At 42.3% G+C, this 22,260-nt stretch overlaps 1 protein-coding gene across 2 annotated transcripts; it reads left to right on the top strand.

The window, feature by feature from the left end:
• Positions 1-7,439: 7,439 nt before the first annotated feature.
• On the top strand, positions 7,440-22,251 carry RAC1 (Rac family small GTPase 1). 2 transcript variants are annotated; one of them, XM_040574534.1, is made up of 7 exons: positions 7,464-7,735; positions 13,974-14,045; positions 15,434-15,551; positions 17,792-17,848; positions 19,527-19,589; positions 20,306-20,465; positions 20,643-22,251. In XM_040574534.1, the coding sequence occupies exons 1-7, from the start codon at positions 7,701-7,703 to the stop codon at positions 20,771-20,773; spliced, it is 636 nt and encodes a 211-aa protein (XP_040430468.1). In that variant the 5' UTR covers positions 7,464-7,700; the 3' UTR covers positions 20,774-22,251. The 2 variants fall into 2 exon arrangements, with proteins under 2 accessions (XP_040430469.1, XP_040430468.1); XM_040574535.1 differs by lacking the exon at positions 17,792-17,848 and having other exon boundaries at positions 7,440-7,735.
• The last annotated feature ends 9 nt before the right edge of the window (positions 22,252-22,260 follow it).

The following is a 22,260-nucleotide window of genomic DNA, read 5'->3' as shown; positions in this document are numbered from 1 at the left end:
CTGTATCTTTTTTCATCCACATCTGAAGTTTTTAATAACCCTGTTAGTACTGAAGACACTGGAGACACAGGAACAGAGATGTGTCCAGGCCCTACAACTGGAATTCCAAGATAACTCAAATTCCTTAATGTCTCCATTCCTTTCTCTGTTATGTGTACTGCAGCCATCTACTCAGCAGATGAGCACCAAGTTATTTAGCTGCTCTAAGACATTTAGCAGCTTTTTGTGATTATATCTGAATGCAACATGATATACAAAGACTAAATCGGGAAGCTGATTAGCTTGTATTTATTAGTTGGTATCTGTCATTCTCATTAGTTTGGGCTCATGTTGTTAATTGACAGAGTTGTGACACTAGCGATTTTAAAATCTTGATTAAGAATCTGACACACAAGAGAAAATACTGACAGTAAATTACTTTTTACACTAAAATAAGCAATATAATTAATAAATTAGGTCATAACAACAAGTTAGTGTTGGTATTGATTTGGATCTAATTATTTAATTAAATATTGTGTTTGATAAAATAATCTTTAGTTTTCCAACAAAGAATGCAAATTGCAAAGATAATTCAATTGAATACCAACTGAAGAGCTTCATCAGATTTTGTCACATCAGGATTTGGAAATTAGATACTTACTAGACAGTAGAAATAAACCCCAAAGCCACCCCCCACTTCCTCCTTTGATTTCAGCTCTGTCACGGTGGTAAAATCCTTCCTTTTCAATTTAGATAGAACACTGATTACTTTAATATGCAGAAGTTCAAAACTATTGATGTGCAATTTGTGGCTGAGAGCTGCAGAAATCCTTTTCCATCAATTTAGTGCCATCATTCCATTTTGCTTCCTAACCCTGACTCGCCTTTCTCTGTTGCATCAGACAAGTACAGCTTTATCTTTGAAGTCCTTTCATGTTTTATTTCATTCTGCCTAAAATTTCTCCTCAGGAATTCAAATATTTATTCTTCTATTCAAAGAAAAAATGTTGTTAATCAACATTACTCTTGTTACATTTTCAAAATGTACTCTGAAGTGTTCTCAACTTTTATCTGTTAGGTTTAGGAGTTCCTCATATGCTCATACAAAGATTTCTCTGTTCTCCTTCAGGGCTCTTATGTTACCATACTTCCAAAAGAAATAAAAATTATGCCCTGGATGTGCCTACCACATAGACCAATGTTACCTAACAGCATCCCCGTATTTAACTGTATCTGTCTCTCCTCCGCTTTTGGATAGACCTCTTTTGGGAAGGGACTTCTCTGTGCTCTGGTGTGTAACACAACAGTCTTTGTGCCTGTGATAGGGTCTCCAGGGTTCTCTGTAAGAACTACAAAAGCATAGATACACTATGAGCACTTAGAATTTCAATGAGAGAGAATTTAGGGTTATTTATACTTAGTTTCTTTCTGGTATCTTTTTATATCCATTGCTATGTATGCAAAAAATAAGACAATCAACAAAATGATTGCAAAAGACCGAGATCATAACAAAAACTTGAAAAAGGGAAAAGTCAGATTTTTTAAACAATAAAACATTTTGTTCTCTTCAGTTCTTGTAATCTTCTGTACTCTTTTGGACTGAAAGTTCACTTTAAAAAAAAAAAAAAAGGAAAAGAAAAAAAGAGAAAAGAAAAAAGAGCCAGATGGTTCCTAACAAACCTCTTCTTGTGAGTGGGTTTTTAGGGCTGCAAGGAAACTTGTCATCAGCTCTGGTAGCATGTCTGCTGATGCCGTGCTTTCCTTCCCCAGCAGCAATCAGCCTTGGCACTCTGCAGTCCCAGGCATCCCTCAGAGGGTTTATTGTCCCTGCTGACAAAAGCGTTCAGATTACTCTTTTGGTTTGTGATGTTGTCTAGTTTTGAGCCCCCTCCCTACAAAATCTTTCAGAAAATTAGGTGTATAACATGCTGTGGATTCTAACAGCACGTTGTTGAGTCATAGTTAGATGCAACTGAAGCTCCTGACAATATGAACAACTCTTGCAGAAGCTATTGTGTTACCATACAGTGCTACAGTGAGCTTGTACTGAGAAACATTGGTCCTCTAACATACACGATGCTAAAAAGACACCAGACTACATTTGAACAGGCATTTTTTGTCAGTTTAATAAATGCAAAGTCTAACAGGAAATCAAATTAGCTAGCTGCCAGAAGTACGCAGAAACACCAGGCACCCAGTTGCATCCTTGCTATTGGGTGAAAACAGAAAGAAGGTGATTAACCTATGCCACCATTAACATAGATTGTTTTGCAAACGGGACAATTTTGTAATTGTTATATTTAGGAACTGCAGAATAAATCAGTTTAATTGGGGAAGTCTTCCTCTTCACATGAAGAAGCAGTTTAGCAGCTTATGTATTCATTGGGAAAAAAAAGGGGGAGTTTTTCAGAAAGTTTTTAATTCAGCTGGGAAGTAGGCTTCTTACCACTCTGTCTGTCCTCAGGCAAATTGACCACAGAAGACTTATCCTTTTAGGTCCTAGCTTTACTGAAGTTCATAAGCATGCCTGCAAGCCTGGAGCAAAAGTAACAGTCTTTCAAAGCAATTCAGGTAGCCAAGTCAAACCTCGTAGCCTTCAGTCTTTATTCATGTGAAGAATAATTGGCAGGTGGAAGGCAATATAACTAGTAGGGCTGAACGGGCTTCTGTCGTGTTTAAACCTTTACCCATTTCCTCAGTATCTGAAAGCTCATTTCTGTGAAATGCTTGATACCGACATAGGTAGAAGACGAGGGAAATCTTTAATTTATCCATTTGTGTACTTTGGCAATGTCTCACCTAACGGCATGATTTGATGCCTTCAGTTGGCAAAAAGACTTATTCCCTTATTTCTGATGAGGTATTTACAGTGATAAATAAATAAATAACAGAGAGTTCTAATATCTTGTTAATAAATATATAATAATGTCTCTATTCCAAAAAGCTTACAGCCATATACAGGGATTACTGTATAGTCCCGCTGTCTTCAGCAGCTCTCGCTGTAGTAAGCACTGTTACTGCTTGCTAAACCTGAGGGGAGGCAGAAGTGAATGCAAAGCCTTATGTGGTTTTTATAACTGAAATTCTGCACAGAAGAGGTATTTGTCAGAAGCTATCTAAAGAAAATACAGGACTTGTTTGTGTTGTATATGTATACCAGCTAAATCATCTATGCTAATATCACACGAACACGATGCATTTATTTTACAACGTTTCATTATTAATTTAGAGATTTATATATTAACATTTTATTTTCATACTCCTTTAATCTCTTTTATCTGATGCAGCAAATGCTGACATTTAAAAGCTGTGGTTCCTTTTTTATTGCTGGCTTTGGTTCCTCTAGAGCAGACTGAGTACTATATTTGAACAGTGTACATATCACATGCTAGTACTGTTTTTTTTTTCAAAGCTCAGGAAACTAATCATGCCAAAAATGTCTGCCTGGAATAGCTAAAATTTGTGGATGATTATTTGCGGATTATATTCTTTTCTAATATGAATTTTATGTTACTATATCTCCCCAACTTCAGTGAAGATTTCCTCTTATCCAAACAACTTGAATACGTCCTTCTATCCTGATTTAAAACTGGGAAGGCAAAGGGGCTCAGTGAGTGACAGGCAGGCCATAAAGGCAGGTAATGCCACAGATGGAACTAGAGTCCAGGAGGGAATGTTGGTTGCCTAGTCCTGTGCATAAAGATTTCATTCTTCCAGTTACTATATCCCTAATACTATATCATTAATCACCCGAGTTTTACCACCAACTCAAGTGAGGATAAAATCTTTAAGAACAATTCTTTGAGACAATTCTTTTAGCTTTTATTGTAAGATGAAAAAGCACCTAGAAACCCTATTTTTTCTTCCTTTGTTTTTCTTCTGATTCTAATACAAATATGTAAAGAGACAAGAGTGCAGCATATGCTGAAAGCCGTACTCCACCCTTTAGTAGCATGTGATTCACTTTGCTTCATGCAAAATTGGCTCCTGCACTGCTTCAGTCCAACCCCTAATTTCAAGTGGCTGTGAGCTCCGATTACAGCTTTTCGCCCCTAAAACAGTTTTGACACTATCCATAAACAGGCTTTTACTTTTGACTTAGATATTGTAGCATGTTATTTCCTGGAGACAATCGAACAGAACTGGTGTCTGCAGGAAGTGTCATCTACGAGCAGTAGAACACATCCATGAATCACTCTTAGGTGTCCTGTTTTTTTCACTGACGTGTTTTCTCGTATGTACCGGGTGTATACTGGTACTTCTCTACTTCTCTGTGCATTTGTTTGTGGTTTTATTGACGAACTAACACGTTAAGGAAGACAGTAATAGTTTGGGATGAAAGATGCTATAAAAGTGCAAATTATTGTTGTCTCTGTAATGCTGATGTTTTGTGTCATGGTGACTAACACTTTCCAGTATTGCATCAGTGTGATTACCCTGCCACTCCCCATCCACAAAGGATAATAATCCTTCTTCAGTGCCAGCACATACACAATACACACATTCAGGCAGTACCCGAAACAATTTTAAATAAGGATTTCCTCTCGACGTCTAAGAAATACTTTCAACAATTGTAGTGGATGACAGAAGATAAGGTGATAGGTTATGGAACAATATTAGGACTGATCTAAGCCTCAACTTTATGATTCATGACTTTATCAGAATTATGGAAAGATTTATAATTGGTTATAGCTACTGCCATTCATTCTTTTCTTTTTACATGCTCCTCTGTGTACTGCATCTGTAAATATTCTATATACAATTCAGCAAAGCAGTCATATCTATCAAGCTAATATTTTTTCTATTAAGCTGTTTGTTATGAACTTCTCACTCCCTTGTCCTGTCTTTCATCCTGTTCTTTGATTCTACATTTATTTATGTTGTCAGACTGTTTCAGTGTATTCCCTGTGTCCACCTCTCCCCCGATTCTCAGGGAAAAAACATATATGCAAAGTGTTAAACATTAGTAGCACTACGTAAGGGATTTTTTTTCTCTTTGAAAACAACTACACTTCAGAAGAGAGTAGCAAAAATGATGTAAGAACAAATTGAAGCATATATTAAATATGTTAAAATTTAATAATAGAATAATTAATGTATCATGTACTGTAAGGAGCATACACGCAAGTAAGAATTTGTCTTCCAGAGCATGTAAAGAATATTTACCTTAAAAGAGATATCAGTTAGGAATGCAACTGAAAATTTTGAACAATTCCAAAAGGCTCTTTTTTTAGGATATTGGAAGGAATAAAGATATACAAACATGTGGGAAAAACACTGTAGGAGTCTATTACTGTCATCATCTATCCAAACTGTAATATTGTTTTCAATGATTAACAGTAAATATTTATCTAGATATTTTCTAATATTAGCATTTATATATCCAATTACAACTGTAAATTTAAAACATGCTTGAATTATACCCTGTGCTTTAACTTAAGTAGTTTTTGACAATGCTTTAAACAATTGATCCCAAAAGAATCAGATGGAAGAGCACTGAAAAGAACATACGTAAAAAGATTGCTTGTCTCAGGGCAGGATCATAAAAGCAATTGTTGCTAATGTGGATGTTTTCTCCATTACAGCCTTCATGCTTATCTTTCTGTGCTATTTTGTAATAAGATTGTAAATGTCGCTGTAGTTCCTTTTCATGTAAAAAATTCCAATCATCTATCTGGGTTACAATGAGCAAAAATGAAGCAGTGAAGGAATTGGTAGGTGGTGGGATAATCAGAAGCAGTTTTACATGGCACTTGAATCTTTCCATGTTCTGGGTCTCCCCAGGACCCTAACATAAATTAGACAATCTTCACGTCTGCTCTATTTCTGTGCAGTGTCTCAAAGGCCCCAAAAGCTGTTGTAGCAGCCAAGAACAGCAGGAGCACTGTGCTACTGCCCACACCTCTCTTCCGCAGCTCCCGGCTGCTGGGTAGAGAACGGTTGCCAGGTCATTGGCAGGAGCAGACTCTTGGCTTTCAGGATATTTAGCTTAAATGACAAGTCATTTTCGCTTCCATCTGTACAAGGGAACGTGGACATACAAGTGTTGCAAAAATAGCCTTTCAGTATACAGCAGTAGTTATATTTTCTTCACTAATGTTAAATATCTGAGGATTTTCTTTGCTTCAGAAAGAAAAATGGAAGGGATTAAATATCATGGGATGCTTTGTCCACTGATGAGGTTTTGTTGTATGGTATCAAAATCATTTAGAAATGTTCTGAAATTAATAGATCAAACCACTTGAAAACCACCCTTGGTGGTACACTGTATCAATTTCAGTGAACACATCCATTTGGCACAAGAAGCATGTGCTTTTCCCCATACTTTCTTTGAGGCACGGATGGATGGCAATGTAGAGAGAACAGTGGTTGTGTGCATCAGTCCAACCAGAAGCTTCTCTGCCAAGTAGAATAATGGCAAGAACTAACTGTAGAAATGAAAAGACTCCTGGGATTGTTGGACCTGCTCTGCTTGACTTTCACTTCAATAGTTACTAAAAATAACTGGTTTGCTCAGGGAAAAAAGGAACCCGAGGCTCTTTGTAGCCTGGCAGTCCTAGTGTGAGCGGCTCGGGCTGTCCCGTCTCATGAAGCTGACTGTGTACTGATCTGTTTAAAACTTGCCAGCAGAATTAATTAATGTCACAGCATGTCAGGAGGAGGGAGGGCAGCACGAGGGTCTGTCGATGAAAGGAACTGTTCTGGCCCTGCGCTGTGCTGGCACGCTGTGCGAGCGACTGGCCTGTGCTGTGTGGCTGTCCCGGGGAAGCAGGCGTCCCCCCACAGCGGCACGCAGGGAGCGCGGTGGGTGCTCTGGCGCCCCGAGTCATGTCCACACGGTGACTGTGAGGCAGACGTCGCTTCACACTAACATGTTTCCTAAGATGCCGTACGTTAACTCGTCCACCAGCCAGAGATGGCTGGGAGGGCCGTGGTGGACGGCCTCAAGAGTGAAGCACGGGCTCACAAAATGGTGTCCGCACACGGCTTCTTGTTCGAGGGGCTGCTCACGTCGTGTCCCCAGCCAGCCGCTGCCCGGGGCCAAGGGCTCACAAAATGGTGGCCGCACCCGGCTTCTTGTGCCCCCAGCCGCAGCCAGGCTCCTGCCCTGGCGGGAGGCCGGCGGGGCCGCAACGCAGCCTCCCGACGGGCGAGCTGCCCTCCGGCCACGGCGTGACATCGCCTTTCGGCGAGGCTCCGGCCGATTAAAGAGCCAAACACCGAAGGACCACACTGGGGGCACCCGAGGCGGGGGGCACTGACAGGGCCTGCAGCCCGGCCATTGCGGCCGCTCCCTCCCCGAGCCGAGCGGGGCCGAGCGCCGCCGAACGCGCCCGAAGTCCTCAAGGCGGTGCCGGAAAAACCCGAACGGCGCCGGGAAAAACCCGAGCGCTGCCGGAGAAACCCGAGCGGTGCCGAAGCGGCGGTGCCGAAGCGGCTCGCCGTGAGGGCGGGGTGCCGCCGAGCGGGCCCGAAGGCGGGGCCGCGGGGGGCCGAGCGCGGCCCGGGCGGATGTGAGCGGCGCGGCCGCTTCCTGCTCGCCCGCGGCCCGCCCTCCGCTCTCCTCCTCTCCGCTCCGCTCCGCTCCCCGCCTCGGGTGGTGGCCGCTGCCTCGTCCCCGCTGCCAGCCGCAGGGCGGAGGCGGCCGCGACCCGCTGCCCAGACCGCCGCCCGCCCCTCCCCGCTCGGCAGGAAGGCCCCCCCGCGGCGGCGCAGCCCCGATGCAGGCCATCAAGTGTGTGGTGGTGGGCGACGGGTGAGTCCCGGAACGGCCCTCGAGAGCCCCGGCGGCGAGAGCGAGCCCCGAGGGGAGCGGAGGGGGGAGGCCGGGCCCTGAGGGGAGCCGCGAAGGGGGCGGCGGGGCCCTGAGGTGATCGGTGGGGCCCTGGGGGGGGGGCGCTGAGGGGGGTGGCGGGGCTGCGAGGGGGGCCCTGAGGTGGTCGGAGGGGCCCTGAGGGGGCCGGGCCCTGAGGGGGCCCTGAGGGGCGGCGGCGGGCGTGGGCCGCGGCTTCCTGCTGGCGGCGGGGGAGGGGAGCGGAGCGCGGGGCGAGGCGGCGGCTGCCGCCAGCAAATGGTGGCTGCGGCGCCGGCAGCGCCGGGGCTCCGTCCCCTCCCGTCCCCTCCCCGGGCCCCGGAGCGCGGCGGGAGCCCCGGAGCGGGGGCCGTGGGGTGCCGGGGGCCCGGCGCTGCCACTGGCACTTGGGGCTCGCCGGGGGGGGCCGCGGAAGGCGCAGCGCGCACCGGAACGCCCCGCTGGTGTCTGGGTGCCTGCGGCTCGGTGCGGTCCCGCAGCCGGGTCTCGCAGTAAGACTGGGCGATCTCAGCAGGTCTGGGGTGCTCGGGGCTGGGACCGTTTTTCTGCCTGCGTGAGTCTCGGCTGGTAGGGTTCCTAGCCCAGGGTTAGGGTTGGGGTTCCCAGCCCGGGGAGGCTGCTAAAGCAAGTGAAACAGCCAACAAACGGCATGCAGGTCGTCTGTACCGACTGTCATGCCTATAGCGTCCTGAGCATGGCATTATCAACTAGTTGGAAGCAACTTGATAAGGCATTTTAGAACCAATTTAACTCCCGAGTTTCAGATCTCAATATAAAGAATGCCGGAATTGTGGTGGGGAAAGAGTCGGTGTGTTTACCGCTGAGTATTCTCCGTGATGCTATCGCCATCAGCTCAGAGGCATTCTCTCTTTTACTGGTCGTCAGAGCTCAGGGGAACATCACGGGCCAGCTGGAAAACAAGACTCGTCTTATGCAGTTTGAGAGTTGTGTGGTGTTTTTTTTTTTTTCCCTTGATAGAAACAAAAATCCCAGTGTAGGCTGAGCATAATTGGTATCACAGCAAACTTCTGTAGATGACAGAGCAGCGTAAGTGTAGTTAAATGGGCTCGCCACTCTCTGTGTAATTTCGTGTGGTGGATTAGTCTTCAAGCTATTTGTGTGTGTTTTAATTTTTTTTTAAATATACTTGGAATTCCTAAAAGCCATCTAAGTATGCTTGAAAGATAAAATTACCTAGTATAACAGATTTGTTTCGTCTTCTCTTGCTGTACAAGATTTTGAGCAATACGAACATGTGTTCTTCCATGTTCTTCTTGCTTGACAACCATCTTGACAAATGAAGACTTCTTGTAGCAGTGTAATTCAGTGATGCTGGACAGAATGACTCTGGACTGGTCTTTTGGTTGTATTGATTTTAAAAACAACTAATTTGGTTTTTATTGTGTGTGGGTTTGTGTTTTTTCAATTCAGCTGAACTGTGTTGTCTATGACGGTGCTGTAAATAAAGGTGATGCATAATGTTTGGGTGGGGAAAAAGTTCCGTCTACTTCCTCCTCTGGATTTGAGAACTCTGTATAGACAAACTGTACATTATTCAATAGTTCGTTCAACAAAGCAGCTCTTTTTTGTCACTAGCTTTATAAATTACTCCTTTTCTAAATGTACTTACTGCTGCTTGTATTGGAAATGAAAGTGGTGCAATTAAGTTCTTCCCATATTTGTGAACAAAATACAGTAGTTTGATTGCTTTTTCTTCCTCCCTAGTTAGAAGAATGTCTCTCTTAAGATCGCATTTAGATACCATTGCTCATTTTTGGTAGCTTTTTATTGTCCTCCACTGAGATTTTTAGATGTTTACTTACTTGTGTTTCTTTGCTGCTTCAAAGCTCAAGCATTACAGGTATTATTGAAAATGTGTAATGTTTGGCTTAGATAAGGCTAGAGCTTTAGTGTTTCTGTAAAACAATGCAAGTTAAAGATTTGCTTATAGGATATAAAACTTAGGTACTGTTTTATGTACCTTTTGCAAAGATCTGCTAGGAACAAAATAAAGCTGTAGAAGTACCTGTGACTTCTTTTTCTTAATTTGTAAATGAGTAGGCTGTTTCTGATATACAAACCGTGTTTGTTCTTAGGGCTCTGTCTGATAATCTGTTTAGAGATCTAATGTGACTGGCAAAACACTGGAAGGAATGCTGGTTGTGCTATCTCATTTTGCACTTGCTCTACTCTTCGCTGTGTCGGGAAAAATAAATGGCAACTGTTGCTTGCACTTCTTGTAGATGCAGATAAGTGGGAATGTGCAGGACAGATGAAGAGCACTCCACTTGAATAACAACTACAGGAATCGCTGCTGATTGACACTTGAGAGAAAGCACTGGTATAGGTTATTTTTAGCAGCTTTTGTTTTTACTCTAAAAAAAAATCTGTTAAGTGGTACGAAATCTCAAGTGATCTCGTGTAATGCTAGGGGAAGTGCTGTGTTTTGGAGAAATGATTACTGGATGCCAGAGAAATGGTCAGACTTGATGCTCTGCTGTATGCATCTACTGCAGAAATATTGTAAGAACGGGAGAGGTGAATGGAGAGTCCCTGTTTGAAATTGGGCTCACCTTGAGGCCCTGCCTGCTAGAGCCGTGCTGTTGAGAGGAGCAGAGAATAATTGGCTTCTGCTCAAGTGCAGTGCGTGTTTGGGGAAGGTGCTGAACACCTCGCATCTCTCCAGTCCACGGAGAGCTCAGTGACTTGAAGTCTGGAGATTTCTGTTGTTGCCATTCTAAAGTTAATGCATAGATAGATGTAAGTTCTGAGCAGCGTACTGGGGGAGAGAGTGTCACAGTGAGTAAAACAGCTTATCTGGAAAAGCAGCATGTAACTAAACCTACAGCAGCAGAGACGCTGCGCTTCACACCTGACAGTGAAGTTTGAGTGGAGACCTGGGCTGTGCGTCGTCAGGGTGAGAAAGAAAGGAGGCACTTCAGGAGTTTTGAAGGCTACCACCTGTTTGCAGATGTCAGCGTTTCCGGAATGAAACCAGCAAGTACTTCAGCTGGCCTCCAGTGCCATGGCTGCAAGTGGCAACGAAACTCTCACTACTGGTTTTTAGTTGCGGGCAAGGAGGAGACCGTGCAACATCTGTGGAGCCCTGGCGCCTTCAGAGCGGAAGAAATGCTGGTGCAGATCCTCAGGTGGCATTTCTGGTGTCCCTTAACGTGCTCCAGGCAGCCCCAGCGCTGGGGGGAAACTTTGCAGAACTGGTCAGTGTAAGTGAGGCCTGGGAAGAGACGGCTTGTTTTGTTTGCAGGAATGAGTACATCTGTGCTTTTATAAAGATTGATTCCTGGATGGTGCCAGGAAGCAGTGAGGGATTCACTGCCATCTTTATAAGCCTTTTGCTTACAGTTAAGTGGTTAAAATGCCGGATTTCTGTAGGCCGTGCTTTTAATTACAGCCAAATGTTACCAGTTGCATTTGATGTACTGGTGGGAGGACAGAGCTATGATTAAGTAGTTGCTAGAAATTTTGTTACAACTAATACTGGCTTGGTGATATTTTAGGGTCTTAATCTTTATGTACAAGGGTTTATACTTTGCCAAACAATTGCATTTCGAGTTCCTTAGTACAGACCCAGACACCTTAAAGCACTCAGAGGTTGTTCTCTATTTGTAAAGATAGGTGTTGGTGTTCATTTTTAAGACTGGTGACTATAATGATCTGATTCATGGGGCAGTGAGCCAAAAGGCAAGGAAAGCAGGAAACCGAGGATGGAGCAAGCCTGAAACAGGGTTGTTGAACGTGTTTTTTCTTGTTCAAATGACTGATGGGTGCTGCAGATACACGCTGCAGACACTTCTAAGCTTGGAATGAAACCTTTCACCACCTCCTCCTTGCACTGTTTTGATTAGCCAGAGCAGACTCACCAGTTTCTGAGCAGGGTGAACAAAGAAGCCTGAGCACAGAGAAAAGTTCTTGCTCCACTGCCGAAAATGTAAAGTTTCACATCGATTTGTTAGAAGCTTGCATTATCTGTAACAAGCCTGCTGGTAAATGAAGCATCAGACCAAACAGGTTCCAGAGGCATGAGAACATGTGGCCTCTGAGTCTCAGAGGTTTCCCTGAGGATCTGCCCTTTGCTCCTCGGTGCTCTGAGGGTTTTCACGTTTGTCCTCCGTGAGGCTGCTTTATGGCAGTAGGAGCGCAGTCCTGCGATATGTTGTGGCTGCTGAGACAGCCCAGGGAGAGAAACCCATGCGGTGTCCCTGTGGGGGAGGGAGCAGTTTGCTGAGGCTCCTCGTGCTGGCCTGTTAGTAATGCTCGCTGGGGCAAGAGATAAGATGGGATCTCCTTCTGACCGCTGTTAAAGCAGCATAGCTGTGTCATGCTGCTCCCAGACTTCACCAAAGTTTCTGTGAGGTAAATCCCTGTCCTGCTTCTGCAGACCAGCACATCTCAAGCTCGTTACTTCAGGAAAACGTTCAGAGATTGTACTTACCGAGATTAGAGAGAAATTGTGGCATTTAACTCTTACAGCTTGGCACGAGAGGGTGTGTGCTGACAGCAGGTCAGGCTGTGGAAGGGTCTGGCATCGCCTTCCCTGGGGGCAGGTGGGGAAGGCAGTGCAGACAGGCGGCTGCCGTGGTGTGGTGGGGGCACAGAGGGCTGTTGGTGGGACGTTGTGCTAGGGGGCAGCTCAGAAACAACATTACACCTAAAAAAAAACAGGCGTGTGGGACAAAATCCTGACATTTTGCACACCGAAGCAACTATTCTTTTATCGCTTGAGCGCGGATGGTGGTGTCATCAGGTGCTGCTGTCATGTCACTTGTGGGCTGCGGCAGCGTTGGCCTGCGGGAAGTTTGATGGAGGCGCTTGTCACGAGCTGGGCTGCAGCATACCTGGGAACTTGTGGTTGTGGCACCTCAAATTCACTGAACCTGCCTTACATCGTGCGTCACCGGGTAAGGCTGGTTGGGTAATGCTGAGTGCTAAATGATTTTAAGTAATACTTTGAAGATGGCAGTGGGTAAATAAAGTGGCAATCCATAGTCTTCCAGACCAAGAGAAGAAATGCCAAGATTCAAATGTGAAATTCAGATGTGAATGCCTCAGATGTTTGCAGCAGCAGAGCTAGTAAGCCCATGACTAAAGCTCATTTCTGTGAGCTGTTTTTTTCTTCTGCAAAAGCTAAAGGATAAAAAGATATTTTTAGCAGTAGCATTTGGTTCCTGGGAATATTTGTTGTTTTTTAATATTAACTGTAGTTCTAAACTAAAATCTTGCTGAGTTACTTGAGCTTGTAGCAAGTTTAGGAGGCAGATGCATTGAACCTAATGCTGATGGCAAGATTCATCTGTAAGGACAGTCAGGTGTCAAAGTTTCTGCTGGCTTGCTTTGAGCATGTGGTTTTAGAGATGCAGTTTGTCTGAGAAGAGTAACTGGGAGGACTGTGAGGCAGTTTGGGCATTTTCTTCTTTCAGGCACTGTTTGCCGTCACCTCTGGAATCTCTTAAGCTGTTGAAGGACTGCGCTTGAAGTGAGAAGGCAGCATGGGGCCCAGTTTTGCAGTTAATTAAAAAAAAGGTCCAATTTCAAGCATTCTGACCCTTTAATTGTAACTGTAGCAAAAGTTCAATTATGTCCTTCATATAATGTTTGACTGCAGATAAGATGTGAGGAGGAAGGAGGAGGAGGAAGGAGCTTGCTGACAGAGTTCTGAAAGAAACCTGGAAGAGAACCTTGTCATGCCCACAGTTGTTCCAGGCTGTCCAGGACTAGATCTGTGGGGGAAGGTTTGGTGTTCCCAGTTTCTTCAGTGCTGGAATGTGATTTATCTGTACCTCAGTTAGCGAAGTGTTGGGGTGGTCGATGAGTGCGTGTGAGGGGACATTCTGCAATAGCCATAAGTATCGTGAGAATTGCTGTTTGTATTTTCTAAAATACACAGAAGTATTGATATGTTGCAAAAACATACTTTTCAAGCTTTTTTCAAACTTACATAAAATAAAACTCAAGATTATTGAAATGGATGTTTATATCAGGTACGATTCCATTACCAGCTACCTCAAGGCCACAGCCTGTTAGGAGTTTTCATGCACAGTAGTGACTACTGACGCTCTACATTGTTCCTTAGACGACTGGTTGTAATTGGTTTTCTTCCCTAAAAAGAGTATTTCTTACTGAAGATGAATGGTTTTTACATGTGAACTTTTTCTTTTTACAGTGCTGTAGGTAAAACATGCCTACTCATCAGTTACACAACCAATGCATTTCCTGGAGAATATATACCCACCGTGTAAGTACTTACAGAATTCTAAAACCTCATTTATATCCGTGTGTGTATGCTTGCTGCCATTCCAGGTGCCTCACTGGGGCCCTTTGAATTGGCTGCAGGCACCCCCCGGTTTCACCTTAAATGTTGAACTGGGCACCTAGGTGTGTTCAAGGAGAAACACTTTGGACTTTTGCTATTGAGCATGGTCATACCAGGGCTTGTTCGTGCTAAATCAGTTCTGATTCTCTGACCACTAAGCCTGCCTGACTAGGGACTAGTATTTACTAACATTTTATCAGTTTTTATTCTCTTTTTAAAATTTCCATGTTAAGTATTACTCATAATAAGCAGTTTCAAGGCTGTAAAACCTTCTAAAACATAGACATAATTGGCTTACGTTACTACAGATGAGATTTTTCTGTTCCTCCCTTTTTTTTGTACTAGTGCCAGTCCTGTGCTAAGCCACAGCTCTACAGCTCCTCGGGCACAATTGTGGGGACTCATTTATTTTGGTGCTTCCCATTTTCTTGCATGGACAAATTTGTTGGTATCAGTATTAGTGTAGTTCTCTTTTTTGAGGGCATTTTGTGTGCCAGGGGAGGTGTTTTAGAGACAAGCATCTCCCCTGCCCTTTAGAGATGTCTCTATAAAATACATTTATCTGTCTAACTTGCTCTCTATAAGCATTGATGAGTTTTTCTGGTAAAGTAGATTTTAATGAGATTTTCTGATGACTTTTAAAACAAAAAGGTCTTGGAGGGGACCTACTCCTGATTCTCTTTTTTTGTTTTTAAATTCAGGTTTTTGCATTATAGTATGTATATGTTCTTAGTGAACATAGTTTGTCCTTAAAACATCATGAAAACCTTTGCACCTACAGTAGTGATAAAAGCCATGTCTGTTCTGGCTCCTGGTTATTAACTTTGGTGTTTCGTTAGAGGAGATTTTTGTGGTGGTTTTTGATTAGCAGTATTAATATTTTTTTTATCTTACCTGCTGTTGTCTTTAAGGATTCCTTGGTTGTTGCTGATGTATCTGCTACTCTAAATCTTACAATATGTGACAGGCTGTCACTGTTTATTGTCCCACTAAGACTGGAAGATGCTTGCTAAGTGCATCACCTGCGTTGCTCTGTTTGCTGAGGCTGACAAGACTTCTGTTGGAAGAGCAATGAAAAAAGATGACTTCTGCACAGACTGGACCAAGTCTGTTGTGCATATTTCTTCCATCTACCACTTAATACCAGACTTCGTATTTAAAAAAATGACTTCTTGGAGCAGAAGGATGCAATAAATAAAAGCTTTATTTTGTAGTCTTCCCAGTTAGGACTCTATGAGAAAAAATCAGTGTGGGCCCTGTTTTACTGCAACCAAATGCATCTAGCTCTTCACTTTATTTTTTACTTTCAGTTTTGACAACTACTCTGCTAATGTAATGGTTGATGGAAAACCAGTCAATCTGGGCTTGTGGGATACAGCTGGTCAAGAGGACTATGACAGACTACGCCCACTTTCCTACCCGCAAACAGTAAGAACTATAGTGTGAAACTTTACGAATGCATAGTTTTGTCTAACATGGATTTCTCTTTTTAAACATTTCATTGTTGCATCTGAAGTTGTATTTATTAGTAACTGTGAATTGTTTCAAGCTACTTTCCTTCATCCTACAAACTGTAGCTGTAGTATTAGAATCTCTGATGTGTGTATAGCTGTCCAAATGTTAAAATCTGCATCCTCGTGTATTTGTGTGCTGATACATGTTGGCTTCTTGTAGTTGCAGCCTCAGAATTAGCTTGAATCCTTGATTTTAAACAAACGAGCAAAATCTGGGTGAATAGTCCCATCAACAAGTCCATTGATTTTAAGGTTAGCATGCCTGCCAAAAGCAGAGTTTGTTTTTGTTTTTAGGCATGATGTTTGGCTGCAACCTGACACTGTCACTGCTAAGCACTTGATATTGTTTAGCCTTTGTAAAGAGGTACTGAATGTGAGAGGCGGTACTGAGTGTGAGAGGCGGTCCTGACTGAAGATACTACTGCTATTGACAGAGCCTGGGTTGTGGCTTTCAAATGTACTTAAGCCCATGGCTATTTTATTACTTACTGCAGTTTGTGCTCTAACATCAGTATGAATGTGCTTCTCTCTTCAGGGCTTGCAACTGGTTAAGTCCTGTCTGCGCGCTGTGCATTTCATTGTACAAAGCAAATGCTGAAGTGATCTGCTCTTTTCTTTCCAGTGCGACTTCAGCTACAGTTGATCTTTGTAGACTGATTTTTCTCGTCTCTTTAGGGTTAATTTTATCTAGTGGAGTTGTCCTTTAAGAAAAGAAGGGTGGTAACTTGCAGATTTTGTTGTCAATTGTTGCTGCTATGTTGAGTGCTAATAATGTAAAACAAGCACTAGTTCCAGTTTGCTCTCTTGAATAATATGAATCTTATTTAATGAACTCTAGTGCTTTTTTTAGTAAACTTGTCTTAATTCACAGTTTTCCTTAATTCACTGCTCACTAACTCTTAAAATTAGGCTTTCCACTCAGTTTCAAGACCCAAGATGTGCATGAACTTGCCAGTTGTAGACACATCTAGTAGAAATGCCAGAACTACCTGCCTTCCCTTGTAGAGAACCAACATAAATTTGTTTTTCTCCAATATTTAAATCTTTTTAGGATATTAGGAGAACTTCAGCTTTGCTTAAAATCTTAATTAAAAAAAATAGTATGGCGGGGTAGAAAAAATACCCTAAAAGATCACTCAGTAGTGTGTGAAAGCAGAATTGCAGAGAAAAATATTGTTCCTCTCCTGTGCTGAAGGGACAGAGTGCATGTGTATGTCTTCAGCCTGCTAAAATAATAGCAGTAAATTCTTCTGTACAGGCATGTATATCTGACAAGTAAAGGTCCGAAATACCTTCCGTTATTCAGATCGTATGTTTTTTACAGCAGAAAATGAAACAAAGATAGGGTGGTAAGTCTTGAACTTCTCGTGATGCAGTCTTTGGATCTTAGACTTATGCAATAAGTAAGCTTCATCATCACTTAAAGGACAAAACCCACAAAATTAATGAATGTTTTGGAAAAAAAAAAAAAGGAAGAGAACAGTGGAACTAAAGAAGCCTGACTTCTGCAGGATCTGTATTCCTCCTCCCCCTTTTTTCATTGTGCTATTTAAAAATCACCCCCGCATGCACGTCTTTCCCTGTACGTGCGCATGAGCTATGTTCTGGGTGAGGTAGATGCAGCCACTGCCTTTAGTGGGACCACACGTGTGTTTCTTGATTAGCCAGCCAGCAGCCCAACAGCTGGTAACTTCACAGTAAGAACTTTGTTGTAGTGGGGGCATTAATTTGTATCTTTTCTCCTGTATTCGTTTTTCTTAAAGTATACAGGAATTTCATACCTTCTCCCAGATGTATTTGAAGTACATGAATATTCCTGGGTATCTGGGGGAGGGAAGAGGTTGGGACAGATCATTGGGATAATCTTGTTTCCTTGAGAGACCAAACCAAAAAGAAAAATAGCTAGGAGGATGCTTTTTATGTGGGGTTTGCTCTTTCAAGTCCTCTTGGACAACTGAGACAAACATCTACAGGCTTATGGGGAAGTCTGGTGGCCTGGTTTGCGTGCAGGTAGTTGGTTGTGCTGAATTACAGGGCGGCACATCTCGGAGAAAAAGCCTTGTTGTGAGTATTTGTGAGCACAGATTGCTGGTTGAGAGAACATTTTTCTCTTAAATCCATTTTTGGAGTAACTTTATCTCATACTGTTATTAGGTTGGAGGAACCAATGGTAAGAATCTATCTTCCAGTCTGACAGATCAACCTATTGCCGTATGTAAAACTTTAAGTAAACTTCAGTCCCAAGTTCTGTACATCTTGTCTCGCTTACGATAGTGATAAATTGGCCCCTATTTTTTAACAAACTACTTTTCTTGGAACTAATTGCTAGATCTGAGAACTTTGTTACATTTCTTATGAGTTGCTAAAGACTAAAGCTTTTTTCACAAATAAATAGTGTTTCCTCCTTTTTATTAAGATTGCTAGTGTGCAAGACACCTGAAATCTTGAAATAATTCCTCCAGGTCACACTGATTTTTTTTGATCTCTGGAGATAGCAAAGGAGAGAGTCTGCATAACATACAGAAATTCAATCACCACAAACTGCACGTTTGGAAAACAGAAGTAGTGGCCATAGTATCACATTATTTGATGTTGTTTCTTTCTTCTTCGGGGACGCTGCTACGGAAACTTCTTGGGGTGATGCATGAACAACTGGGTTGCAAGTGCTTAGCAATGCAGATGTCAGATGCTGACCTAACAAAATGCCTTGAAATGCAGCACAATCAACTAACATTCTGAAATGCCTGATTCTTTAACACATTTGATACTGGAGTAAGTATGGATGCAGAGGTAGGCTGGGAAAAGTTGGTTTTGCTTGAGATGCGTTTATTGAGTTTTGGGTCATACAGCAAGACTTAAGAATGGTCTTCATCTGGTTAGGTAGAGAAAATTGATTTTGTGGTTATTCCAAATGCTTGTAGATGATTGTTTTCGAAATGTATACTGTACAGCAGTTAGCGTGAAGATCTGCTATGTAATATTTTTACCTGATCTTATTTATAATCTTCCGTTGCTTTCAACTGACAGGCGAGATGTGCAAGATCCCCCAAAACATCCACTCTTCTGTCTGTACTTTTCTTCCATTTCTAAATTATTAAAAGGAGCTAGTGTGATGCTTAGAGGTTTTTTGTGCCCTTCTCGATCCTACTTTGGTTCTAGAGAAATTCTGGAGTGTTTTTACAGTGACACTCAGTAGTAGTGACAGTTCTAACAGATTCTTCTACATTGGGCATGGAAGCAACAATTGTGGAAACTGGTGTATGTTTTTTTTATTTTTTGCTGTTCCATGCTCTATACTTTGCCTTTGCAATTAAAGACTACTTTAGAGTAGCACATTGATAAATACATTCCTTTTTTCAGAAATTGGTGTGAATGGTAACACTTTGCAACAACCTAAGCTGAGGAGTTGCATGTCTTTTAGGGCTTAAATTGCTTAGAGTTCTGCAAAGAACCATCCAACCCTGGTTTAGAAGCCAGTCTAATGACTCTTCGTGTGCTGTATTTGTTAAGGATTTGAAGCGTTTTTCACTGGATGTTAGTAAGAGAGGAGGAGTGACATTTAGGGCAAAAAGCTTGCAGTGCAATGATATTAGAGTTTAGTTGTTGGCTACTGCAATAGCTGATTATAACTTGAGTACAGTGTTTGTTGTTTCCCTCCCCACCTCTTTGCCTCTGCTTGTAGCTGCCTGGGAATGGATTTCCCACAGGGAAAACCACCTCGAGTTGTCTTGTTGAGCTGTGTTGTTGACCTTGCCTTTTGCAAGTGTGATACGGATGGCAGTGTGATACAGCTGGTGGTGATACTGGTCTTGGTCTCTTCATGGTGATGAGATTTTTTTTTTTCAAATCGCTGCTCTGCCAGGCTAACTTCTGCTAACTTGTTTTGTAGGATGTCTTCTTAATCTGCTTTTCCCTTGTGAGCCCCGCTTCTTTTGAAAATGTCCGTGCTAAGGTAAGTATAAGTTGCTACCATTTTATTTCAACGTAATGTTCATGTCACAGCAGTTTCAAGAAAACATTAGGTGATTTTTTTTTTTTTGGCAGGCAATGTAAATGTAGCTTGAGAAGGCAGAAATCCATTTCCCTAACTTCTAAGTCACAGAAGTTCAGGGCACCTGCAGCACTGTAGGTGTTTCTCCTTGATGCAGCGATAAGACAGAAGTAGGTTGCGTTTTCAGCCAACAAGATGTTAAGATCACAAACAGGAAGTCTCGTTTTAATGCAATGTAAAGAAAAATATGTATATAAAAAAGTAAAAATTGGGTTGATGCCACTTGTTTTGTAGATGGGATAGCATTTAAGTGCATGCTGTGCTACTGTTGCAGTTTTTCATGCCCCCTGACAAGCTAGCCTATGGCAGTGTGGCCGTAAAAGAGGTGGTTGCCATGGGTAGGTGAAGTGCAGATGGGAGTTCTACCAGAAAATGGAGGGGGGGGAATACAGCCTTTAATAGGATGAATTTTTAAAGTATATGGAAATACTTGTTGGCATTGTTTAAAAATGTTCTGCAATTGTATACTTTTTAAATACTACCTTACCAGCTCTTACATGTTTCCTTTAACTCTTTGATGCTTGAAAGAGTCAGGAAAGGCTCTGAGCCCTTCATTTGTCATGTTGCAGAGCCTGCATGGCGATCTGCCCCCACACACAGTTATTTTGTCTTTGCAGTGGTATCCTGAGGTGCGGCACCATTGCCCCAACACCCCCATCATTTTAGTGGGTACCAAACTTGATCTCCGAGATGATAAAGACACTATTGAAAAGCTGAAGGAGAAGAAGCTGACTCCCATCACCTACCCGCAGGGCCTTGCCATGGCAAAAGAGATTGGTATGACTGCATCTGGGTTACTGGTGGCTTGGTCAAAGTCTGTGGAAGAAACTGCATCTTTATTAAAATAAATGCCTGTGTTTTTTTTTTGTTGTTGTGGTGGTGGTGCTAACTAAGCAGCAGTGCTTTTTGTAATTGTGGAGAACTGCTTTGTAATTGCCCTCTCACTTCCCACAGGTGCAGTGAAATACCTAGAATGCTCAGCACTTACACAGCGAGGCCTCAAGACAGTGTTTGATGAAGCTATCCGAGCAGTTCTTTGCCCCCCTCCTGTAAAGAAGAGGAAGAGAAAATGTCTGCTGCTGTAAATGTTACCTTCCCTGCCCCACTCCAACTGTGTGCTTTGCTCAGAACGATGGAGCAGTCACATTCAATGCCAAGTCTTTCTGTTATAAATTAGTTCTCTTCCATAAATTTTGAACCAATCAACAATTTCACGGTTTCATTTGTTTGATGTACGAAAGTTTTCATTCTACTAAAAGCAGAATCCTGAAAAGACAAACTTATATAAAGCCTTATTTTTAAAATCCTATTCTTGCTCAATTAAGTGTTGCCAAACTATCTGCTGAACTAAGTTGCATTGTTGTGCTACGAACACTAAGCACTAAACTGTTTTTTAAAGATTCTTCTTGAAGATGACTCTAATTTCTGTTAGGAAATGCAGAAACACTTTCTAGTTTTTCACAGTAACAGTACCATATAATTAGCAAAACACTGCAGCCCGATGTGTTTTATTATTAAATGTTTTCTGAACCAGGGTCATTGCATAGCATTGTATATCAAACCAAGTCATTGACGATGACTGACACCCTTGAGTCACAGTGTAAAATGCTTTATCATTGGTAAGGGCTTGGTTGCAATCTAGTTCTTGCTGCTGTGATTTAAAAAAATAAATAAATAACTATTCTTACTGAAGTGTATCTAGTCCTTTTGACAGCATTGTGTTGTGATGGATAAATGAAATATTGGATTGGATCACCTGATAGTGCCAGACAGTATTTTGACACTGTACAGATCACCTTACACTACACTGCCAGAGTAGTTGAAACTGAAGTGACTTTATTTAAGGTTAAAATCGGTGACCGTTTTCCCAGTCATGCAGTAGTGGAAGAGAGGTTGGTGTTCATAGGTAAATTCCTTTGAATTTCAAGTAGGGCATTCATTTAGGTACAACTTTGAACAGTCATTCCCACAATAGTTGTGTAGTAAATGCTTTTCTTGTAGAATTTCTTCTTACTGAGCAATATAACTTGTATTTTAAAACCTTTCTGATGATAGAAATTTGCTTTTCTTTTTTTTTAGTAGAGTAGAATGTTCAAGCATAGCCTCCTTATTTTCCTGGTATTTCTGACCCAGTAAGTTATACGCTTTCTGAGGAGCTTTTAGTCTATTAACTAGGTGTAAAAATCATGTGAAGCAGCTTTACCACGGTTTAGTAATTTTTATATTTTAGACCTCTGTAAACTATGAACCTTCTCAAATATCACTATTTGCCAGCTATCCCCAACACTGTAACATTACTAATGCAGACAAGTGTTTTCTGTCACCTACATGTCCATGTGCAGCATAGCTTGAGTAATGGTAACTTGGGTCTGTGAGGTTCTGTAAATTAGTGCTAATGTTCTGTACAGCCTGAACTGGCAGGAATATGATGTTCAACTACACCCTTTCAACCACTAAAGCAAAACTTAAAAGTTGCAAAATTGTGAAGTTTTTACATTGATCTTTTGCTAATGCAATTAGCAGTATGTTTTGCATGTATGACTTAATAAATCCTTGAATCACACGTATGGTA

Source organism: Cygnus olor, chromosome 15, assembly GCF_009769625.2.
Source record: "Cygnus olor isolate bCygOlo1 chromosome 15, bCygOlo1.pri.v2, whole genome shotgun sequence".
In the NCBI taxonomy this organism is placed as follows: domain Eukaryota; kingdom Metazoa; phylum Chordata; class Aves; order Anseriformes; family Anatidae; genus Cygnus; species Cygnus olor.
This window is presented reverse-complemented; position numbering and strand designations above follow the sequence as displayed.